This window comes from Leuciscus leuciscus (assembly GCF_965113295.1).
Source record: "Leuciscus leuciscus genome assembly, chromosome: 4".
Lineage (NCBI taxonomy): Eukaryota > Metazoa > Chordata > Actinopteri > Cypriniformes > Leuciscidae > Leuciscus > Leuciscus leuciscus.
In genome coordinates, this window is record NC_138728.1 from 36,952,151 (window position 1) to 36,975,199 (window position 23,049).

General features: G+C 36.4%; 1 protein-coding gene across 4 annotated transcripts; it reads left to right on the forward strand.

The window, feature by feature from the left end:
• The first annotated feature begins 2,088 nt into the window (after positions 1-2,088).
• Positions 2,089-22,558, forward strand: LOC309497336 (uncharacterized protein). 4 transcript variants are annotated; one of them, XM_082167551.1, is made up of 4 exons: positions 2,089-2,223; positions 2,768-2,977; positions 3,203-3,251; positions 19,867-22,558. In XM_082167551.1, the coding sequence occupies exons 2-4, from the start codon at positions 2,825-2,827 to the stop codon at positions 21,711-21,713; spliced, it is 2,049 nt and encodes a 682-aa protein (XP_082023677.1). In that variant the 5' UTR covers positions 2,089-2,223; positions 2,768-2,824; the 3' UTR covers positions 21,714-22,558. The 4 variants fall into 4 exon arrangements, with proteins under 4 accessions (XP_082023677.1, XP_082023678.1, XP_082023679.1 ...); XM_082167552.1 differs by having other exon boundaries at positions 19,870-22,556; XM_082167553.1 differs by lacking the exons at positions 2,089-2,223; positions 3,203-3,251 and having other exon boundaries at positions 2,844-2,977; positions 19,867-22,554.
• Positions 22,559-23,049: the final 491 nt, after the last annotated feature.

Genomic DNA, 23,049 nt, shown 5'->3' on the forward strand with positions numbered 1-23,049 from the left:
AGATTTGCCAGTGTTTCAGTCCTGTTACTCACACTTTGGATGGCATCCCTCAGGATCCAGATGAAGGACCCAGACAGAGTCCTCTGGCGATGCTGATCGAGGCCATGGAGAAAGAGCCTAGCAGAGAACCTGAGGGCACAACAACTGGGATAGGCCCCGATGATACTCAGAGTGGAGACTGGCTTGTTGTCATGTACGAACAGAACTGGTGGTTGGCTAAAGCCTTAACAATTGACCCAGAGCATCAAGATGTTCAAGTTGAATTTTTTCACCCTCATGGGCCAAATGTTTGTTTTAAGAAAAAGCAAGGACGGCGGGATGTCTGCTTTGTGCCATTTACAGATATTCTAGTCAAGCTGAATGAGCCATCATCACCCGTCCGTACAAGCAGCACCAGGGAGATATTTAACATATCAGCAGAGGTCATGGATTTCATAGAAGAGGAACACTTGAATCGTCTGTTGCCTGGTGTTTAAACTCCATCGACTGCCTTGAGAAGTCAAATGTTACGTTTTTTTATGACAGTTTAGCAATATTTTAAAGGTTTAGCTGTCATTTTGACTATGGATGATTTGAATTGGTTTATATACTTTATAAGCAGCATATATTTGAAGATGCTGTGGACTTTACAAAGGGGGTTCATTTCTTTTTCTATTGCCTGTAAAGTCCCTCAACTCCCATGAGATGAAAAATTGGTTATATAATGTGTTTTCTTCATATCTTGCAATGTTACGATATTTGTGAGAGTTCAATGTTCCTTTTGAATGAAATATTTTTCTGTTTCTTACAAGTTTGTCACCACCGTCAGTTTTGTGTCAACACCGTTGATGCCTTGTCAACTCCGTCAGAATGATATATTGTTTTTTTGTTTTTTAAAGATGAGCTGTTTTGTTCCCTCAAGAATATTTGTTAATAAAATGGTTGCATTTTCAAAGTTATTGTGTAATTTTTATGCTTCTAAGTATCACTGTTCATTATGGAAATTAAATGATAAATTGATTAATCCATACAACCTAAACCGCAATCATTAAACATTGACTAATCTAACCTTTAAAAGGTGATATGATTCATTTAAAAACATTTTTATGTGATTAAGACAATAAAAAAAATGCTAAGAGTCAAAATATCTGTGATAACTTAATTAAAAATAATTGTATAGACATTTCTATGTGTCTGATGGAAAATCCAGTGCTGATCCCGCAAACCTCTAATTTATATAAAAAAAATTTAAACTGGGAGATTGTTCCAAAACATCGTTGATGCCTTGTCACCGTTGATGCCTTGTCAAATATTTAAAAAAAGGTTGAATATATATATATATATTTCTATAGATATGGTTTTTGACTTGGTGTGTGCCAAGTCTGGTGTTGTTATCAGGGATTTAAGGTATGGTTGCTTGGTGATTGTTTGATTTTTGTTTCCTCCAGAAAACTTTTTCTCAAAATTGACTTTGCTGACTTCAGTAAAAAGTAGCTCATTACTTTTTGTCTCATTCCAACAAATTATACATCTGAAGGTTTAAACAGAGATTGTACAAAAATAACAATAACTCATTTTTGACATATTCATGTTATCAGATCAGCTCCTTAATGTCAGGAAGCTGCAATTACTATAAGAGAACTTGAACTCAAAGCTGACAATGAACAAACTCAGAACAAACGTTCAACCCACCACAGGTAATGTACATTTAACAATAATACATTTCAGTTTTGATTGAATTACTTTATTCAAATGAATTTGCTTTAATTAATGTATCCCATTTTTATCTTTTTAAAGATTTTCAAGTCTTTCAAACAATTTCATCAATTTCTTTCAACATTTATATACAGTATATATATAAACAATAAAAAACAACAACACACATTTCCTTTATTTTTTATTATTATTTATTTCAGCTGAAAAAGAAGACCAAATGAGCCTGTCTCACTCTTTTCAAAGCTGTCTCTTTTGTAGAGAGGGGTGAGTTTGGGCATCTAGTGCTTGGGCGTTTACTGAGAAAAGAAACTGAAAGTAAAACTTCAAGTCTATTTTCTCTTTTGTAGAGAGGGGTGAGTTTGGCCATCTAGTGCTTGGGCGTTTACTGAGAAAAAAAACTTAAAGTAAAACTTCAAGTCTCTTTTTTTTCATAATGGGGAGGAGCAGCAGTTAGAGATTATAAAAATCAAGCAGAGGCTTTCTGCAGCTACAGATGAAGAACAGATTCGAGAGGAAACTGAAATAACAGTAAGTCTTTTTCTTGTCATTTTAGGCTACATACACAGAATACAAACTTTTTTTTTCTAATTTTATTAAAGTCTTTATTTACTTTCAATATGGACGACACTAATCTTTGTTTTGTCCTTGTTGAATTAAGGGATCAAATAAATATAAAACTAGAATTAATTTACTAAAACTGAAAAATAAATTATACTGTGTATTTTCTAGTTTAACAAATACATTTACAAACTGTTGCAAGTATTTTGACTTTTTTTTTTTTTTTTTACAAAAAAAAGCTTATTTGCAGTGATTGTAGATATAAACTTAGGCTTCAGTTCTTTTTAAATATGATTAAACAACTTTTTCAGCAGTAGGATTTATAATCTGATACCCTTGTATGTTATGTCAACAAGTTGTACAAAACTACAGTAAAAGATTGAAAATCTTAATCTTAAACAATTTCTCTTCTATTTATAAATGGCATGTCATACCAGGTTTAAAATTTGAAATGTAAAAAAACAGCTGTCAAATCTATAATTAATAAATAGCTCGTGTGAATTGTTGTGTCAAGGAGTGTAACAGAAGACCTAAACGCAGATTGACAAAAGACCAACAAGAGCTTCAGACGATGGCTACTCGTGGAACTCAGGACAGGATGAAGGGAACGAAGCAGAATTTGAGTAATGACAAGAGAACAGGAAGACAGAGAGCGTCACCAACAGTGAGCGCTCGCAGTGGAGGAGAGTCTGGCACAGGACTAAACTGCAAACCAGGAACAAAAGTGAGTAAAGCAAGTCTCCTTAAACATAGAGCCCATTGATTCTGCATTGATGAAAATGTATTTAAAAAATGACCAAATCTAAAAGGTCTAGATGACATCTTAAACAATAAAGTTGAAATTCATTGTAGTAGGCAGTAGTTTCAAAGGCCAAAAAAACAATGTAAGTTTTTTATTGTGATTTTAATAATAATCAAAACCTTTCTTATTCAATCATTATTTTTCAAGACAAACAGTGATCGGTTGCTAACACAGAAAAAAGCAGGGCTTAGTCCAGGTGAGTGCATTATCAGTTATTTTACATTTTAATAATATTTCACAATATTGCTGTTTTCAACTGTGTTCTTGATCAAATAAATGTAGGCTTGGTGAGCATAAGAATCTTCTTTCAAAAACATGATAAAATCTAACTTTTGAACAGTGGGGTATATACAGTAGATGCCAGTCGTTTCAACAAGTATAATTATACAGACAAAAAAGATAAGAGAAAACCAAAAAGATCATTTTAAGGAGGATTAAAGGTTAAACAAGTGCACAACTTTTCCTAATGAGGATTAAAGGTACAGTCAAAGTTATTAAATCACATTCAAAATCATGTTCAAATGTATAGAGAAAACATCTACTATTAACAAAACTAATTCCAATGAAAAAAAATGGTGTTCTTGTAGCATTTTTCTTGAAAACATTTTTGTTGCATTTTACTTTGATTGCATTGTAGTCCTCACCTACTAGATTACTAAGAAGTTTGTTTTATTTTACATTTTTCTCTGTGTAAGGTCATTTTAAAGATTTAGATTAACTTCAGAATAAAAATATCTGACATGATTTGATCATTTCTGGAAGTTTTGAGAAATCTGATTAATTTTCAAACTAAATCTTTTTCTCTCTCTCTCTCTCTCTCTTTTTTTTTTTACATGTAATTTCACCATGTTGGCTGTTAAAAAAAAATATCACATTTTGTATTGGTACAGTAAAGCCTCAAACAGTAAATACAAAATATTTAATGATTTATTAATGAACTATAGAGTATAAAAGGGTTAAAGGCACACCTTAAGAAAATGTGCTTTTCAATACTTCCAGAAAAAAAAATATTATGGTAGATTTTTTTCTTATTTCGCACCTGACTCAAAATTATCTGGGGCGTCTACAGTCGACACTTAATAATCTTTATAATCTAGCTCAGCGTCTACAGTTGACAACTGGCTTCGAGTCGGATGACGTCTCATCCCTTTTCCTATAACACTGTCAAATTGTCTAGTAGGCTTTACTACCTAACTCGCTGTGCAGCATTAAAGGGCACCTATTATGCAAAATTCACTTTTACGTGGTGTTTGAACATAAAGTGTGTTGGCAGTGTGTGAGCAAAACCACCCTAGAATGATAAAAATCCACCCAGTGTTTTTTTTACAATCTCAATAAATCATAAGCACTGTCTCAGAATGAGCTGTTCTCAGATTCTATGCCAGGGATTCCCAAAGTGTGGTACGCGAGCTACCACCAGGGGGTGCGCGAGAGGAAAAATGTAATGGCGGTCTGTGTTTTTAAGTGGGATTTTTCCACACAATAAAAAAACATGAACAGTAAACATTTCCTTTGTAAATTCCTTTTCCTTTTATTTTAAATAAAAAAAACTATAATTTATTAGTTTTTGATAAAACAAATACATATGAAATGCACAACGACACACCTAAAGTCGCTCACGCACATACAAGCAAACTCTACACACGAGACGCGCGGAACTCTCCGCGCACATAGTCATATGAGACGCGCGCGCGCACACACACACACAAACTCTCCACGCACATACTTGCACACTGCAGTTTGAGCATAGACCCGCCCTGAGTGAGCTGTTTGTTTCGACGCTTGAGCAGCTGTAGACAAGAATGTCTCCTTAGCGATTGAGGTGTTTTGTTGTTGGATGTAAGAATGAACATGGCAGTCTTCATTTACTCTCGTTGTTACTCAAGGATGGATCTGTACTGTTTGTGATCCAGCTTACGGTCTTCAGAGCGACAGGCCTAACGTTACTGACCACGGCAGAAATTAAAGTGAGAGCGCGCTCTTTATCTATATAAGGTTTACCAGTTTATTTAGCACCCACTGAAAAGGTGTGTATATATTTGTTTACTGTTAGTTGTAACGAGTGTTTTGTGTACTTCGCTGTGTATGTTCCATGATAATGAAAGGGAGAGAGAGAGTTTATGGATAAGACTTTAATGCTCACATCTTATACTGTGTTTATTCAGCTCTTACTGTGATTCTCTGGAGTAAAACTAACGCTTCATCTTTTGTGTGATGTACAATAAACTTCACTGAACTCATCAGTATATTTTGGTCATCATTCGGACGAGGTCCGCTACAGCAGGCTTGTATTAATAGTGGATAAAAGCAGATGACAAGTCAATTATAACAATAATTAAACTAAACTATACCTGTTCAATCTCCATACAGCATATATTCTCTGGCTCTGTGGGCATTATTGTCCGACTCCGAGTCGAAATGAACACCGCAACTGAGAGTTTCTTAGTGATGTGTCGTTCATGAACGATTCGTTCATTTTGAACGAATCTTTAATATGACTCGGGACTACCGAGTTCAGTTGTCTAAGAGAGTGATTCGTTCATTTTGTGTTGACCGCGCATGCGCAATACGCAACATATGGGTTCTGAATCTGTACTGGAAACAGAAATGATTAGTTCATCTTCGAGTCTCGAGTTCAAGTTCGGGTCAACACTCGGACCCAAACCCGAACTCGAGACTCGAAAGATGAACTAATCTTTTCTGTTTCCGGCCCTGCTGTAGCCTATCACACACGGCACGGCCCAGCAGACAGATCAGAGTCAGACACTGACGAGTCGACAACTAACGTCTCGAGACACGAGAGGAGGAGAACAAACGTGATAAATATGAAGTTGCAAAGGAAAGAACGTCTCGGATCAGGAGTCGAGGTGAACTAACAGAGTCAGACTGAAATAGCCTGAACTTAAGACCCAACAACTAATCAATTAATAAAACATTTCGGTTTCTTATAATTTGGCTTTGGCTGCATTACCCTATAGTTTATTTTTATTCTTTTTACAAATGTAATCAACATTTTCGTAAGTACTAGATATGTTGGGATATTTAACATGCCATTTTAATTATATTATGCTGAAATGAACGAAATGACTCGAAAAAAGATTCGTTCATTTTGCTTAACGAGACTCAAAGATCCGAGTCAGTAAAATTATCCGAACTTCCCACTACTAGAGTTTCTGTTCTGATATTATCAGATGAGATTCTCCTGGCTCTGAGCGAGCTCGTGAGGCTCCGCCCCCTGTGCCGGCAGCAGCAGTTCATTTGCATTTAAAGGGCACACACTAAAACAGCGCTTTTTTCTGAGCCCCAAAAAATGACAATTTAAACATGCTGTAAAAAATGATCTGTTGGGTATTTTGAGCTAAAACTTCACATACATACTCTGGGGACATCAGAGACTTATTTTACATCTTTTGAAAAGAGTCATAATAGGTTCCCTTTAACTAAACAGACTCCAGACAATGCTTTCGAATATGCTTTGATCACAGCCGGAGGATCTCAGACAAATATCAGAGAGAATCCCAACAGCAAAAAGAATACAACAGTTTTTATACAATAGGAGCATGGCGAAAATTACATGATGCATTAAATCATTTCCCTACAATTTGATTGGTTTGCAAACCATTTTGTTACTAGGTAGAAGCAAACTCTGTTTTCTTGATTGCTTGACTTTGTTACTCAAAATCACGAGCTCATAAACCTAGACATCCGTCTAGATCAAGCGGCAACATTCTAATCTAAAAAATGAAGCCTACCCGGAAGTGCGAAAAACTGCAATACATCGAAAATCCGCTAGGGGGAGGTCCCAAAAGGGAGCAAATGTCCATAGACCCCCATGTTAAAATGTCCGATTTCACAGCATAAATTCATGTTTTTACAGGTTGGTCCCATGGACTTTTATTGTATTTTTCGATAGGTTCCGAGTGCCTGACAACTGTGAGGGCTGTGAATTTTTTTCTAACTCGTTAGTTTAGATCGTATTTAGATATAAAATGTATGACAAATAAGGGCGTGGTTAACTTTGATTGACAGCTTGATTGACAGCTGATAACGAGCATAGGCTGCGTCGAAGAGAATGACAACATAAGCGCCATTTTTTTAATATACAGTTGAAATATAATACTACTGTTTTTGTATCATAAAATGTAGTTTTAAGAGTTTTTCAGGCGAGAATGTAGTTGTTTAAAGCTCAAATCTGTGGTTTATTTATAAAGATTTATGAAAATTTTATCCAGTTGAGATCCAGATGATGACGCTCATGTACCCCGCCTGGAACAGCCTTTCCTCGGCTAGTCGTTTTGACGTTTGCCGCTGACTCTGGCGTCTCTGTAGTGGTTATACTACATGAGATATAATTCGTCTTGTGTATATCTAACGGGCGATTTTTGGTCTCGTGAATCTATAATTTGTTACCTGGCCAATCGGTTTGGCTGAGGCTAAGTGAAGTTTCTTAACTTTATAAGCTATTTAACTTTACCGTTGTATGGTTAGACTAGAGCGCTGACTTTGTATGTTTGACTGAATTGTTTGCTTTATTTGTATAGCTTCTTGTACCTTTCACTTATACTTTTATAATGGCTAATATTGATAAAACTGAAATTTAACAAAAAGAGACTGGGTTGAGTTTTGTCATTTTAAATTTTAATACAACGAAGATGATCTGTAATGTTGTTTACTGCAAAATCTGTTGTTTAGTACAAATGCACATATTGCCTGGACCATATTAATATTTTTATATTATATTTAAATGAAAAGAGGCAGGGTTGTGTTTTATATTTCGTTTTGTTATAAATAGGCTAACGTTATGCAGTGAATATAATCAATAACGTTACGCGTTGCCTGAACCACATTTGTGTGGCTATAATGTTTAAGATTTCTTTAAATTAAAACGAAAAGAGGCAGTGTGGTGTTTTATAACATATTTTGTTTTATTGTTGCCTAAAATATACATACAGAGATAACCGGAGTAGCAGAGCGAGCTGAGTGACGCAGAATAACTGGACTCGCGTCCTCGGGAGTCATTCTCCTGAGTCGGACTTGGCAATTAAGTCCAAACTTTGCGTACTTGCTATCGAGAAACGCCTAATGTCGGCGCTTGGCTTCTTGTGACAAACACGCCGAGAAGCAAGAACAAGATCTGCTGTATGTCATCCATTGTTGTTTATGTTGCTTTCTTCACGCGAAAATGACATCGTTCCAGTCTCACACAAAGCCCGCCCTTTTACCCATATATGGATTGGCCAGAAGGTGGCTTCCCCCCATAAACGGCTTCAAACCCGTTCTTCAGAAAGTCTATGGGTGACGTCACAGACGCTTTGTCCATATTTTTTACAGTCTATGGTCTAGATACATTTCCCCTTTTGTTGTTAAATTCAGCCATGATTCATTAACACACACACACACACTCAGTCACAAGTTTTTGAGTAAAAGGGTTTGGAAACATTTAGGATTCAAAAGCATAAGAATGTTATTCCTGCAAGAAAAATAAATGTTAGATATGATTGATTAAAAAAATCCATCACAAATATATATTTACAGTATATATTTAATAAATTCTACTATATTATTTGATTTATTTACAATATTTTAAATATGATGGTTTTATTATAAATATGGTGATGATTTTTAAGGTGGACATCCAACTAGGGATGGGCAATATATTATCTTTTGCGACATACCAGTAACAATTCTCCCCACGATAAGAATTAGTCTTCCCGTGATAATAACGATAAAGCCTAGCTGATGATGTATTTCTGTCTGGGACCCATTCGCAGCTCACGCGTAAAGCAAAAACAACCAAATAAATACAATTGAACAAAGATATAAATTAAATAAACAGTGCTTTTCAGGTTTTCAGGTCTATTTAGGTACAGAAATTTAAATCAAATGTAAAATAACACTGCACAGTTGTAATTTTATAAGTAAAATATATTAATCCTTAATAAGATTAGGGAATGATTTTCCTTTGTTACTTGATTAACCTTAAACACATACAAGCAGCAGGAATATTAGGCTGCTGACAAATTATATGTCAGGATATAATATGTCAGCAGGAACATTAGGCTGCTGACTAGAGCTGCATGGATCCAATATACTAGAGAAACATGTGATTTCTTTCCCAACTGTTTATGGTCACTTAAAGCAGCAGAACCTTGTATGACAGAGGATATTTTGACAATTTTGCATATTTAAGCGCAAGATGTGAAAGAAAACTAAATTCAGTATTTGCACACTATGATTTGTGTGTAGGAATGCACCGATATCAGTATCTCAGATACTGAGCTCTCATACTCAAAAAAATACTCTGATACCAAAACTGATACCATGCAGCGTGTGTACAGTGTTTGAGTCCAGAAAAAGAAAAACAGACAACTATCTAATTAGTGAAATATAAAATGCCTGCGCATTAATACGAGTGCACAATGGCACAGACACACAAACTTGTTGAGCGCATCCCTTTTTCACAGACGTCAGTGGAAAGTTTGTAGTTCAGTCGGAAGTCAGTGGTAAAGAAAGTAAAACGAGGCATGTGTTAAAGGTCCCGTTCTTCGTGATCTCATGTTTCAAACTTTAGTTAGTGTGTAATGTTGTTGTTAGAGTATAAATAATATCTGTAAAATTATAAAGCTCAAAGTTCAATGCCAAGCGAGATATTTTATTTAACAGAAGTTGACTACATAAAACGGCTCGATTGGACTACACCCCTCTACTTCCTGCATTAATGACATCACCAGAACCGTGTTTAGACTAACCTCCGCCCACAGGAACACAGGCGTATTGATGGCGAAATGTCAACAGACGGTTGATGTTTACCTATAATCGGATACCGCAAAAGTTTAATTCGAAGTTGTTAGTTTGCTCTGTCCTTTTCACCACGGACTGTTTTTCTAACCTGGGATAATATCAAGCAGGCTTCTCTCAGCGTTTCATATTGACGAAGGGGGAAATTTCAACTATATTCCAGCAAGCGGTAAGTACAAGTAGTGATTTAATATGGAAGTAGCGATCAACTTCACATCATTTCTCTTAGTAGGATGAAAATAATCTTACTTAAACTGTGATTAATATACAGAAAGCGATCAAAGAACAACCCCTTTCCAATCGTCCAAGCTGTCAATCACACAGCGCGAGTTTAATATGGACACTTGCCAAAACTCGTTATGAAATCAATGACGCTGTTACACTGCACAACGAAGCTCTTACTGTATTTATATACCTCATGTTTGCATTGGTGAAATCATTAGTGAGTGCTGAAACTGCGTTGCAATGATAAGATCTTTTTTCACGCGATCAACAGGCTGTCATCTGCTCAATGCTTGTCACTTTGCAATTTTGTGATTGAAATAGATCTAAATACTTAAAAAACTTCTCACGATTCGTTAATCCCGATAGCTGTAATAGTAAAAACGTATAATAGCTGTAATAGTAAAAGTTTTCCAGATAGTTTCACATGTAATGCGAGATATTTCATATGCAAGCATTTCAGCCAATCACAGCAGAGGGCGTTTACGCTGAAGTCTCTCAGCAGACACGCCCCTTCAAACAGAGTGTTCAAACCAGGGAATGAAATCAGTCTAGGAAATATGCCTTTTATTTCTAAATTATAACAATTTTTGATCTAAAAAACATACTAACATTATAAGGGCACCCCTGGAAACATGATAAAATAATAAAAATAATCCATGGAATGGGACCTTTAAAGGTGAACTAAGTAACTTTTTTACCTTATCTGAACAGCTTCGGAGTCATTGGAATGGTTATATTACTTATTTCGGGTTGAATGGTGGTCGTTTCACACCCCCCTGGTGCCCGTGAGCGGAAAATCCGCACTTGCAACTTTGAGCCGGCGGGCCACCGGCCGCCGCGTCAGGAAGTATCGCGTGATATCAGGTCTCGCGATGTAAACAATTGCTTTACGGCCAAAAGAAATCTGCTAAAATGCGGTCATTATTGCGCTCCCTCACGCTGTTCGAACCCGAATGAAGAAGACGTTTTAAAGAATGTCCCGTCTGCTTTGATGTCGTTGATCTACTAGCCTCTGGTGTCTGAGAATCGCCAACGAGTTTTTACAACAGTGTTGTCAAATATCTATTCCGAAGCTGTGGGGGGAGCTCTAGAGAGAAACCTGTGAGCAAAAAGCGAGAATACAGCGAAGAAATCCCGAAACTACTGAGTGCTGCTTTAAGGTTAACTGACGAGAGAGAGAGAGAGCGTGCACACTGAATGCTTTTGATTGCTGATCGTTCACTCAGCACACATCATTTGGATTAAAACTAAATTGTATATTTAAGTAAAACATCAACTGTTACCTGATTTATGTTTAGCGAATGTTTCCCTACATAATTACAGGACGTTTCCAAGTCAACAAGTTTCATGAACGCAAACATTTAAAGCGTGCGCCCCGAATACCAGCATCTCAGAAAGAATGTGAATACTGAATTGAATTCTCTTTCACGTCTTGCAGTTGTAAGGACGAATTCACACAAAATTATGTAAAAATGCCCGTCTTGGCGAGTATCCTAGTAGTCGGTTATATATCAAGTGACCGTACACAGTATTCATATTGGATCTGTGCATTCGGTCTTAAAGGGACAACAGTCTAATAAACCTGCTGCTGTGTTTTAATGTTAATAAAATAAAGGACAAAGAAATCACTCACTGCTCTTGACTAAATACTTTTTGTAACTTTATAAAGATGAATCTGTATTTAATTTAGACAATAATGAATATGCAGTGTTATTTCACATTTGATTACTTTATTGACTTTATTAACAAATTAAGCCAACTAATAAGATTTATATTATTTTGGTTTCTCTACCCAATACATTTAAAAATTACAAATGCAGTGAAAATACAGTTATCGGTATTAGTACTTGTTATCGGCAAGTACCAAAACTGGAAAAAGTGGCATCGGTGCATCCCTATTTGTATGTGCATCAGATGTGAGTATGTGAGTACCAAATTCACGTAAAGTCACCTTTATTTATAAAGAATATCACCTATATTCTTTATATAGGAGTTTATACAGTACAGAATGTTGTACAATAGACTAGCTTTACAGTAATAAACAGGAAAATAATAAGTCCTGGATGCAAACAGTTCAATCCTCATGTAAAGCAGCTCAAAAAGACAATAGTAAACACATTATTCAGTTTAAAACAGTTCAGTGTTGATTCGGTTTGGTCCAATGACTGTGTAAAGTACATCAATTATGAAATGAGTTACATTTATTTATAAAGCAGCTCTGGATAAAACGAATTTTCAGCCGCCAAAAATGCTTGGCTGAAAGAGGAAAAAAAGGCCAAAAATATAAGCCGGAAATATGCTGTCCCGCCCCTCCGTGTTCAGCAATCAGGTTTCACTCATGACTTTGCGAGCGGCTCCGCTTTCTAAGATGCACAATTCAAAGCGACTGCTCAGTGTTCCGCTCTTTGTGTTTGCTTCACGCTCTGCTCAGTCGCTCACAGCCCAAACGCTCCACTCACGTACCAATCACGCTCACCGGTAAAGCAACGCCCGCTCAAAAAACGTGCCGTCATTAAATTTGTTTCTGTTTGCAATAGCCCTACTGTACTGTAACAAGGTGTCTATAGCCGTGCGGGGCAACACTGGTAAAATGACGCTATCCTCTTGTTGACTGATCCGCTCCCTGCTATCTGCTCACATGCTCTGATAATAATAGCTACTTTATTTTGATAATAGGTCAAAAAATAAATCTAAATGTTAGATAGAACTGAATGAAGAAGAATATATTGATACTAATAATATATTAATATAGGCCTATTTTTGGTCCAATTTTTGTGTTACTTTAAATAAAAGTGTGGTTATTTTATTGGCTTGTTTTTAAATTCAGATTCATTCAATTATTTTATTTAAATAAAAAGTCTCAAAGAATATTTTAAAATAAGAAATTAAATTTACATTTTTTAAAAGTCATTTTCGGTTTGGGTTTTTGGCCAAGTTAATTTAGAATTTTCAGTTTCGGCCAGGAATTTTCAGTACGGTGCGTCACTAATATAAATATATATATATATATATACATACACACACACACACAGCCGACTCGTCTACAGACTTCTCACTCCTGGCCGTGGATATGGAGGAGCAGTTGGGCTAAATTCCAAGCTCGATCCCCTTTGGACAGCACGCCAAATACGCTTATTTTACTCTTTTACTTTATTTGATCATTTGTGAGCATGAATTAATTTATGTGTTTTTAAGTTTTTTACGTTCTTATTATGATAGGACAGTGAGTAGATAGGTGCAGAGGGAGAGAGAAAGGGAGCCGGGATCAGGAAAAACTCAATGTTTTATTCTCCATCATTCAATGCACATTGCCTGTACATAAATTAACCTTTATGTTATGTCATCGCAGATTCCAATCTATACATTTATAGTAGTAAATAAATAGTAGAGCGTTGGCACTTGCAACGCCGAGGTCATGGGTTCGATTCCCAGGGAAAGCAAGAACTGATAAGAATGTAAAATGTGTACCTTGAAATGCTATGCAAGTCGCTTTGCATAACAGTGTCTGCCAAATGCATAAAATGTAAAAAAAAAAAAAGTTAAATGTAAATCAAAATATTTATTGCATTTATGAAGGCTCAGCAACCAAAGGCTCTATATAACCTGTTGCCTCAGTGGTGTACAGTGTCTTTGGGCGGATTGCGTGTAACAGCCATTTGAGGATTGTTTGTGATTTGGTCTAAGTGTCTTAGGAGTCCTCTTGACTACCCCTAACTTTTCAAAGATTTAGGACCTGGTTTTAGCATTAAAATGCTTTGTGAAATACTCTTATGTCTGCTACAGACTGTGTGATTTCGGCAACCCTATAAGATCATTACAAATCACACTGTGTGGCATGGATCTAATAAACTTGGGTACGACATGCATGTACGTTGATGACACCTATTGAATCGAATAGAATAAATAAAATGTCATCAGCATGTGCTACTGGTAAACAAATAGAGCAAGAAGTAATAAAATGTCATCACAGCATGTGCTACTGGTAAATAAATAGAGCAAGATTAATAGCACTTTGGCAATTGAGCGTTTTAGCGCCATGTCGTGTTGATCTATACACCATTTCATGTTGTATTTTTATTGCCTGGTCAGTAGACATAGGTTGTAGCAGCAAACACACTGAGAAGATCATGCTAAATTTATGACACTGTCAGAAAATGATCACAGACTATCTTTGGTCACAACATCGTGACAACAGCCATCTTTAAACCTCTCTCACTGCATGATGTAGGACCACCATTAGGAGCCACAATCACAAAAAAATCACCAGGATTGTTTCACGATGCTCATCTTTCATCTGGGACAGCCCAAAATCGAACAATGTGTACCAGGCATTAGAGCAAAAATTTTGGAGTCTAAACCGTGGACTGGCCCGCCCATTATTTTTAAGAGTTTCTCCTAAATCGGCAAGTTCGAAACTACTTTTAGCCTTAAGATGTTTTGTGAATATGCCCACAGTTTTCCTCTGGCCAAATGAAGCAACATGGTGTGGTTATGATTCCAGGCTGCACCAAAAGTCAGATTGTAAATTTATATTATTCCAAATATTGAATCCAGTTCATTTTGCTTGAAGATTGGCATACATCACGTTGGAATATCGTGAAAATGAGTCGAAGCTGGCATTGAGCTGAATTGATTTCTCTTCCACATCTTCTTGTGCTTGAATGGTTTAAAATCAAATCAAAATTATCAGGGGAATCCATTCGCAAAATAGAAATTTTAAGTGTCCAATTCCTGACTTTAAATATCTCATTCCAACCCTCTACAATGCGAGTAAATCACTTGCATATGCGACAAAGTTTTCATGCTATGCGACTAAATAATTTCTATAAATAATGCCATTGGCTAATAAATTGTGAGATTTCACTCGCCTGTGTTTGGGTTAGAAGTTTAGCACAGATATATTTTCACTCGACTCATGAGAGGTTCGCTCTCCGACTTTTTTAAGTTGATAAAATTCGAAAAAGAAAAAACTATAAAGCAGCCAAGACCAAAATTATGAGAAACAAATGATAAATTCATTGCTTAGCTGGGTCTTCAGGCTATGCAGTTTGGTGACAAATAAAATTCTATCACTGAATAAGAGACAAACATTTCCAATTTGATGAGGTTTATTTTCTTGGAAGAAAAGGCTTGCAGTCGTACAGTCACACAGAGTGGCTGCAGAGTGTGACAGTGAAGGGAGGGCATACTTCCTCCTTTATAGTCTTCTTGACTCCCAGAATGTTATCTTTCTAGGACAATGATGGTATTTTCAACCATACGTGGAACATTCTTAGATTTGTTCATCATAGTTTATCATTGAGTGGAGGCCCTCCTGTCACGTCACCAACACTCTTTACCATTCCAATACAATTCCATATTAGAATTAAAGCTGCAAGCAGCGATGAAAGGGCCCTCGCACTCGTGCCATCGTCACTCGGTGGCTTTAGGAAGACAGAGCATGGTTGGGCAATGTGCATTTAAGGAGGTATATATAATAAGAGTATGTCAAAGTCAGTTACAAAATGTTTTTTATTATGGTGATAATAGCATGCTTCATGACTCAGCTAAGTGTAGCTAGCATGTTTAGTATGTTTCTAGCATGCTTAGTACACAATAATTATGTGGTTAGTACTGCATTACTGTGTTAACCATGTCAGTTTCTGGTGCATGGTTATTTTGAAAAACGGAGACATTTCCCTTCGTTTGTGCCCTTAGTTTACACGCATATGGAGAATTCGCCTCTGAAAATGATTCTTTCTAAAAAACTCCGGCCAGAATGGAGATTTTTGAAAACTTTGTTTTATGTAAACTGAGAAAAACTGAGTTTTAGGCAGCCAACGTCACAGTATGCGACAGAACTTGCGACCTATGTTTAACATTTTCATTTGGCTATGGTGATCATGGATGCATTCAGAGTAGCAGTCGCATTTATGTTGGTGCAAACCATTTTTGTCTGTTTGCATTTGGAAATACAGCTGCTCTATTATGTCAAGGAGCAGAGATGAATGAGTGCTCGGAGGTCAGTAATTTTGCAACAACTTCTCCTCCCTCCAACATGAAGAGCATGCCAAACCTGTAGGTGGCAGCGTAACGAGAAGCTCAAGCCCACGTTAGCCAATCAGAATCCCGAAAATAGCAACAGCGGCATATACACAGGTTCATGTAAACGAACACTTTTCTGTAAACTGACAGGTGTGCACAATGTTATTTTTGAAAACGGAGAGGGTGAAATGTCCGTTTATGAAAATATCCGGCCAAGTGTAAACGTAGCCTAAGACTCCTATGTAGAAGTTTTTAAGCTAAATTAGGAGTTTTCTGAGAGGATTCTTTGAAGCTTTAAGAATACGGGCAAAAAGTTTTGGAATATGTATCCTCTCCCCAAATTTGTCACTAATAAAACACAATAAAAATAATTTAATGAGAAGGCTTGTATTGACCGATTTAGATTTAGTTTTGTTTAGATTTACCTTGTAAATTGAGCGTAGCATCAGTTCTGGCAGGCCAGGTAGTCAAGACGCTGCTAACGCTATTAGCCAACAACACGGTCTCATCAGCTGAGATGCATCAGCTGTTTTGCATCAGCTGTTCAACTCCCCTCGCTGCTAATGGCTACGATATAAACGGGGTGCCCTCTTTAAACATTCAGTTTGCTCCTAACTGCTGATGCTAGCTCTTTGCGGCATGCCACCTCCCCAGCTCCTCCTTGTCGTGTATAACGTGGCATTTGCTTTGTCATCATTGCTGCTCTGTTCATAGGGGGAATAGTTCAGCTCTCCCAGTCCTAAACTGTGTGAGTGTTCCCTAATGCTGCTGCTGTCTTCTGACTCTCTGCTATTTTAATGGTGCTCATGAAAGGTCAGAGGACTCCCTGAACAGAGCCATACCGCCAAAAATTTAATTCAGAATTTATCAACTTGAATTGCAATTTGTTCAATAAAAATTTTCCTAAAATTTTATTGTCATGTGTGTTCTTGACTTATTGGACCTGAAAGAAATATTTTTTTTTCTATTTTATTAAAAATGTTACAATTACAAAAACAATTACAATTGTAACAATATTTCAAGTGTAATCTTCCTTTGTAAAAAGTATACATTTTATCATACGTATTTCAGAGTTAAGGATTCATTAGTTTGAATATTGGAACAAACGCTATAATAACATCTTTGTTGATAATTCAACTAAGATACCTACTTTATTTTTGACAAAACATCCCATATTATATATTTAACATATGAGCAGAAATCGGCAAACAAAAGCTTATTTCATGTAAAAGTAGTCTTTTTTACAGTAAAAACTTTATAATCTATCCAAAATTAATCAACGAAATCTTGTCTAAACATTCATATTTTGTCTGTAACATAGGCCTATCATTTTTATGATATATTAGCATATAAATGTTAATTTGCAGTTTAATACGTTGCTTATACAAAGACATTTTATTCCAACATATTTCAGTCGATTTTTACTCATCTCAGTGTAGCAATATAGTTTGGTAAAAGCTAAACTAGTAGATGTGTTCATGTAAAAATAACATGTTTACTAATGTAAGCGCAAGTGTGAATGAAAGGCACAGATGTGCGCTGTTGTTAACTACAGCTGTAGTAAACATCTGTGCCGTTCATTCATTCACACACAGACACGCAATTCATATTTAGAGTGTAAGTCTATTTAGAGTCTTTTTGTGGTTTACAGACACTATTCCATATCGCTTACTTTCCATAGAACTTAATATTCACATCAGCTGGATCCGTTGCTCCTCGAAATGAAACTACCAGCACTTCTGAGGTAAATTTTCCAGGATTATTCCTCACAGCGAAGCAAGACGACGTAAAGTACATGAGTCTAATTAAACTTGATGTGTTTTATCCGAGTTGATGTGGGCGTTCACAGGTTTGCATGTATTGTCTCAGATCATTTGCGTTTCATTAGCGCGCGCTCTCTGTGGGCGTGTTCACATTAGCAGATAATGAGTTGCCATGAGAACGACTGACATCTCTCTTTTTTCATACAGATTACATAAACAGAGAATATTTGTTTTTTATATAAATTACTTTATTTAAAAGAAGAGAATTCAAGCTTTATACAGACATATCTCTCGTGCCTGTGTGACTTAGTATTCGCTGAGTTACAGTTCATTTTCGGACGTGTTTCAGAATGGACTTCACTGACAGAGAGAAGGCAGAACTCGCATTATGTTTATTTTTCTTTATTTGATGAAAAGCACAATACTTTGTTTTTATTGTGAGTATACAAAAATTGTTTCTTGTTTCTCACAGTAACTGCCATGCAGGCTAGATTTGCGAAACATTATTGGATAATTCTTAGAATTGACATTTCTCTGGGCCAATCGGATTCTTAGCACTTTTTCTCTTGGCCAATTGGAATCTTAGCACTTGCGTCAGAATCTTGAAGCACACAGCGTCAACTGAGCTGATGAGACGCCTGGCTACCGTGCAAGTCTAATGGAAACTCACGCATGAATTTTCCTGCACTGAACTTGTTTTAGCTCCCGCCAAAGTCTTATTTGATCGGTGAGTAATAATAATAATTCGTTACATTTATATAGCGCTTTTTCTGAGACCTCAAAGCGCTTCACATAGATGGGGGAATCTCCTCAACCACCACCAATGTGCAGCATCCACTTGGATGATGCGACGGCAGCCATATTGCATCAGAACGCCCACCACACACCAGCTTACTGGTGGAGAGGAGACAGTGATGAAGCCAATCAGTATATGGGGATGATTAGGAGGCCATGATGGACAGAGGCCAAGGGGCAAATTTGGCCAGGATACCGGGGTTACACCCTACTAATGTAGATGAACGGCTGCGTTTGTGACAGGGCGTATGTTTAACTGAAAGAACGACCAGAGAGAGAGAGAGCCGGTCGGAAATGGTCGGAAGACCAAAGTTTCATGTGGAGCATTCAGAGATTTTTTTTCCTGAAATACTGCTGGGTGTGAATTGTGCTAAACAAGTTTCCTTATCTTCTCTGAAAAGCGTTCCGGACATTCAGCTGACATAAAACAACACTTTAATTAAACGAAATAAAACTATATAGTGATGAAATGTTTTCTATGTTGACACAAATCTTGGATGTCCATGTCCTAACTGCTGGGATAATCACACAACGCGCACAACACGTCCAATTCGCGAACTAATGTCTCCTTTGAACCGATTCATTTTAATGAATGGTTAAAACAACTGATCTGTCCAACAGTGAACTCAGGAGACGTCTGAGTCGGTGTATAACTAATCAGTAACACTTTTTACAATAAGGTTCAATTTATTACATAAATTATATAAAAAGTACAGTTTGCTAACTCAAGCTTAAACTTTAAAATAAATAAAACCACTTGTTTTTAAAAAAAAGCATATGACTACATTTTTTCACACAGTGCTATCAAGAATCGATAAGAGAATTGTTAAAGAATTGGATCGATAATCAGAATCGTCAGTGGCATTATTATTGATAAAATCTTATCAATTCCCATCCCTATGTGATGACAGTAAAATTATAATCAAACATTAAAGAACATGCATGTTTTTTTAATAGTTTTTTTTTAAGAGTTAAAAGATTAAAACATTTTGCTAACAAGAGGTCTTATTGTGTCACTGTCAGTCTTTTTACATCAGTGCAAAACTAGGGTATGCAGATTAATTATTATTCTACATTATTATACAGTATGTATATAATATAATAATGTGACATTTTAGTGATATTGCACAGGGTTTTTCTCACTTCTTTTGTATACTTTATTTATAAGTGGACGTACAAACAATAATTTCCTTTTCCTTTAACCAGCAGAGGTGGAAAAAGGTCAGAAAAAGAATATTAAACAGTGCCGGTCTGCTGTTAACAAGGATTTGAACATGCCAAGAGAAAGCACAAGCAGATCATGGAAAAGCATGGAAAAAGACCACAGTTATGGAAAGGGATTAAGTGTTGTAAATATTATAAAGAACAACCGGAGCAAAAAAGTGGAAGATGGAAGCAATGAAAACCTACCCATATTTAAACTCAACCTATCTGAAACATGGAAGAACAGTGATGGATTCTGCAGAAGAAGCACATTTGGGAAAGAAAAAAATAAAGAGAACAAGACCATTATGATGATCGGAGCTACTGGTGCAGGAAAATCCACTCTAATTAACAGCATGATTAACTACATTCTGGGAGTGGAATGGGAAGACGACTTCCGGTTTGTGCTAGTAGATGAAGGGAAGCAGAAATCTCAGGCTGAAAGTCAGACTTCAGAGATCACAGCATATCAAATTAATCACAATAATGGTTTCCGGGTTCCCTATTCTCTGACTATTGTGGACACACCAGGCTTTGGTGATACCAGAGGAATTTCACATGACCAGGAAATCACAAAGCAGATTCAGGAGTTTTTTTCTAATCCAGGAGGGATCGATCGCATTGATGCCGTGTGTTTTGTAGTACAGGCTTCACTTGCCCGTCTGACACACACACAGAAATATGTCTTTGACTCCATTCTTTCCATATTTGGGAAGGATATTGCTGAAAACATCCTTGTGCTGGTCACCTTTGCAGATGGTAAAAAACCTCCTGTTCTCGAGGCCATCAAAGTCTCTGAGGTTCCTTGTTCAACCAATGAGTCTGGAGAGCCACTTCACTTCAAGTTCAACAACTCTGCTCTGTTTGCTACCAATAATCAATCTGCAGAGGACGAGGAGTTTGGCTGTGGAAACTTTGACCAAATGTTCTGGAATCTGGGATTTTCTAGCATGAACAAATTCTTCACATCCCTTAACACGGTGGAAACCAAGAGCTTGTCTCTGACACAGGAAGTCCTGAAAGAGCGTCAGCAACTAGAAGTGCATGTGCAGGGTCTCCAGCCCCAAATCAATGCTGGTCTGACAAAACTGGATGAAATCAAGAAGACAAGAGATGCTCTGGACCAACACAAGACTGAAATGGAGGCAAACAAGGATTTTGAATATGAATTAGAAGTAATTGTCCCAAAACAGATCGAAAACACATCAAGATCCTATTTGACCAACTGCCAAAAGTGTCACTTCACATGTCATAATGCATGTAAGTATGGAAATGATAGTGATAAAGAGAAGTGTTCTGCAATGACAGATGGAAAGTGTCGGGTTTGCCCTGGAAAGTGTGCCTGGAACGTGCACTCTAATCAGAAATATAAATGGGATTATGTCAAAGAAAAAAGAAAGCAAACCTATCAGGATTTAAAAAAGCGATTTGAGGATGCACATGGACAGGTCATGTCAAAAGAAAAGATCTTTGAAGAGCTTGAAAAGGAGCTCAAGATTGTCCAGGATATTGTGGCCGGACTAATTGAAAAATCTCAAAAGTCCTTGGAGCGTCTGCAGGAAATCGCCCTCAAGCCCAATCCTCTGTCCACCCCTGACTACATTGATCTGATGATTGAGTCTGAGAAACAAGAGGCCAAGCTTGGATTTCAAGATCGCATTCAGTCTTTAATGGAAGTCAGGAAGAAGGCAGAGATCATCAGTAACGTTTCCACAGGAGGAGTGCTTTCAGAGCATTTGAAAGCATACAAAATCGCAACAAGAAAAAATGAATCACCCTATGATCCATGGCTCCTGTTGAGTAAAGCAAAGAATTATGTTCAAGAAAAAGTAAGCTCTGCATTCAAGTAAAACTTTTATCTACAATTACTACAGGTATAAACAAAAACATTTTGTTTTGTGGTAATATGCTCTGCATGCATTTTTATTATACTTAAAAATACTTTACCTTAAAAATGGTCTTGATCTTCATTCTTCGTATGATGTATAATACATACCTGTATGATTTTGCCTAACAGCTTGTTACATGAACGTTATGCATCACATATTAGCAGATTGTAAAAGAATACTGTTTTGGAATGATGTAATTTTACTTTCATTGATGCTAGTCATTAATTTTGCATGAATAATAAAAAAAGCAAGTAAAGTTGACAATCTAAACATTGTGCCAATAAATACATTTAAAATGCATATATATTTTACTTTTGGTGTTCTTTTTTTGTTTACCAGTCAGAACATTTCTCATACCTTAATTTAGTTTTGAAATTATATGAAAGGAAATCATAATGAGAAAGGAAACTTGTCAGGATTTTTTTTTTTTTTAAAGCGATTTGAGGATGCACATGGACAGGTCATGTCTAAAGAAAAGATCTTTGAAGAGCTTGAAAATGGGCTTGAGCTTGTCCAGGATATTGTGACCAGACTAATAGAAAAATCTCAAAAGTCCTTGGCAAAGTCCTCCAGGAAATCGCCCTCAAGCCCAATCCTCTGTCCACCCCTGACTACATTGATCTGATAATTGAGTCTGAGAAACAAGAAGCCAAGTCTGGATTCCAAAATCGCATTCAGTTTTTAATGGATGTTAGAAAGAAGGCAGAGACCATCAGTGAGGTTTCCACAGGAGGAGTGCTTTCAGAGCATTTGGAAACATATAAATATGTAAACAGAAAAAAATATAGATCATATGATCCAAAGTTCCTGTTCAGTAATGTAAACAATTACTTTCATAAAAAATTCTGTAAATGAAATGTCTTCATATTTAAATGTTAATGCACTCTACTTAATCACAACTTTTTGAACTCTTCATCTATCAACTATAATTTTTGATTTTGCTGTAAAATGTTCTGCATTCATTTTAATACTTTAAAATACTTTAAACTGGCCTTTATATGATACATATTTTTTAACAGGTTTGACAAATGAAAAAAAAGAGAAAAGAATAAACAGCTAAATCTGATTAATATGGTATACTAAATTAATTGAATGTTATGCATCACAAATGATCAGATTGTGTTGTGTTGCTGTTTTGGGATGATGCTGTTTTTTCCTGTCGATGCAGAATAAGTAGATTAAATGAAAGTAGTATAAACTAAATCTTAACCTTGTGCATTGCTCTCAAAATATATTTAGCATGCTAATGGATTGGATAATTGGTAGTGCCTGAGACAGATCAAACAATTTATCCAAT

Excerpts from the sequence above, each read along its gene's own strand:
- LOC309497336 (XM_082167551.1), top strand. The coding sequence starts at position 2,825 with ATGGCTACTCGTGGAACTCAGGACAGGATGAAGGGAACGAAGCAGAAT. Across the intron at positions 2,978-3,202 it reads ACTGCAAACCAGGAACAAAA|ACAAACAGTGATCGGTTGCT; the intron begins GTGAGTAAAGCA and ends TTATTTTTCAAG. Across the intron at positions 3,252-19,866 it reads AAAAGCAGGGCTTAGTCCAG|CAGAGGTGGAAAAAGGTCAG; the intron begins GTGAGTGCATTA and ends TCCTTTAACCAG.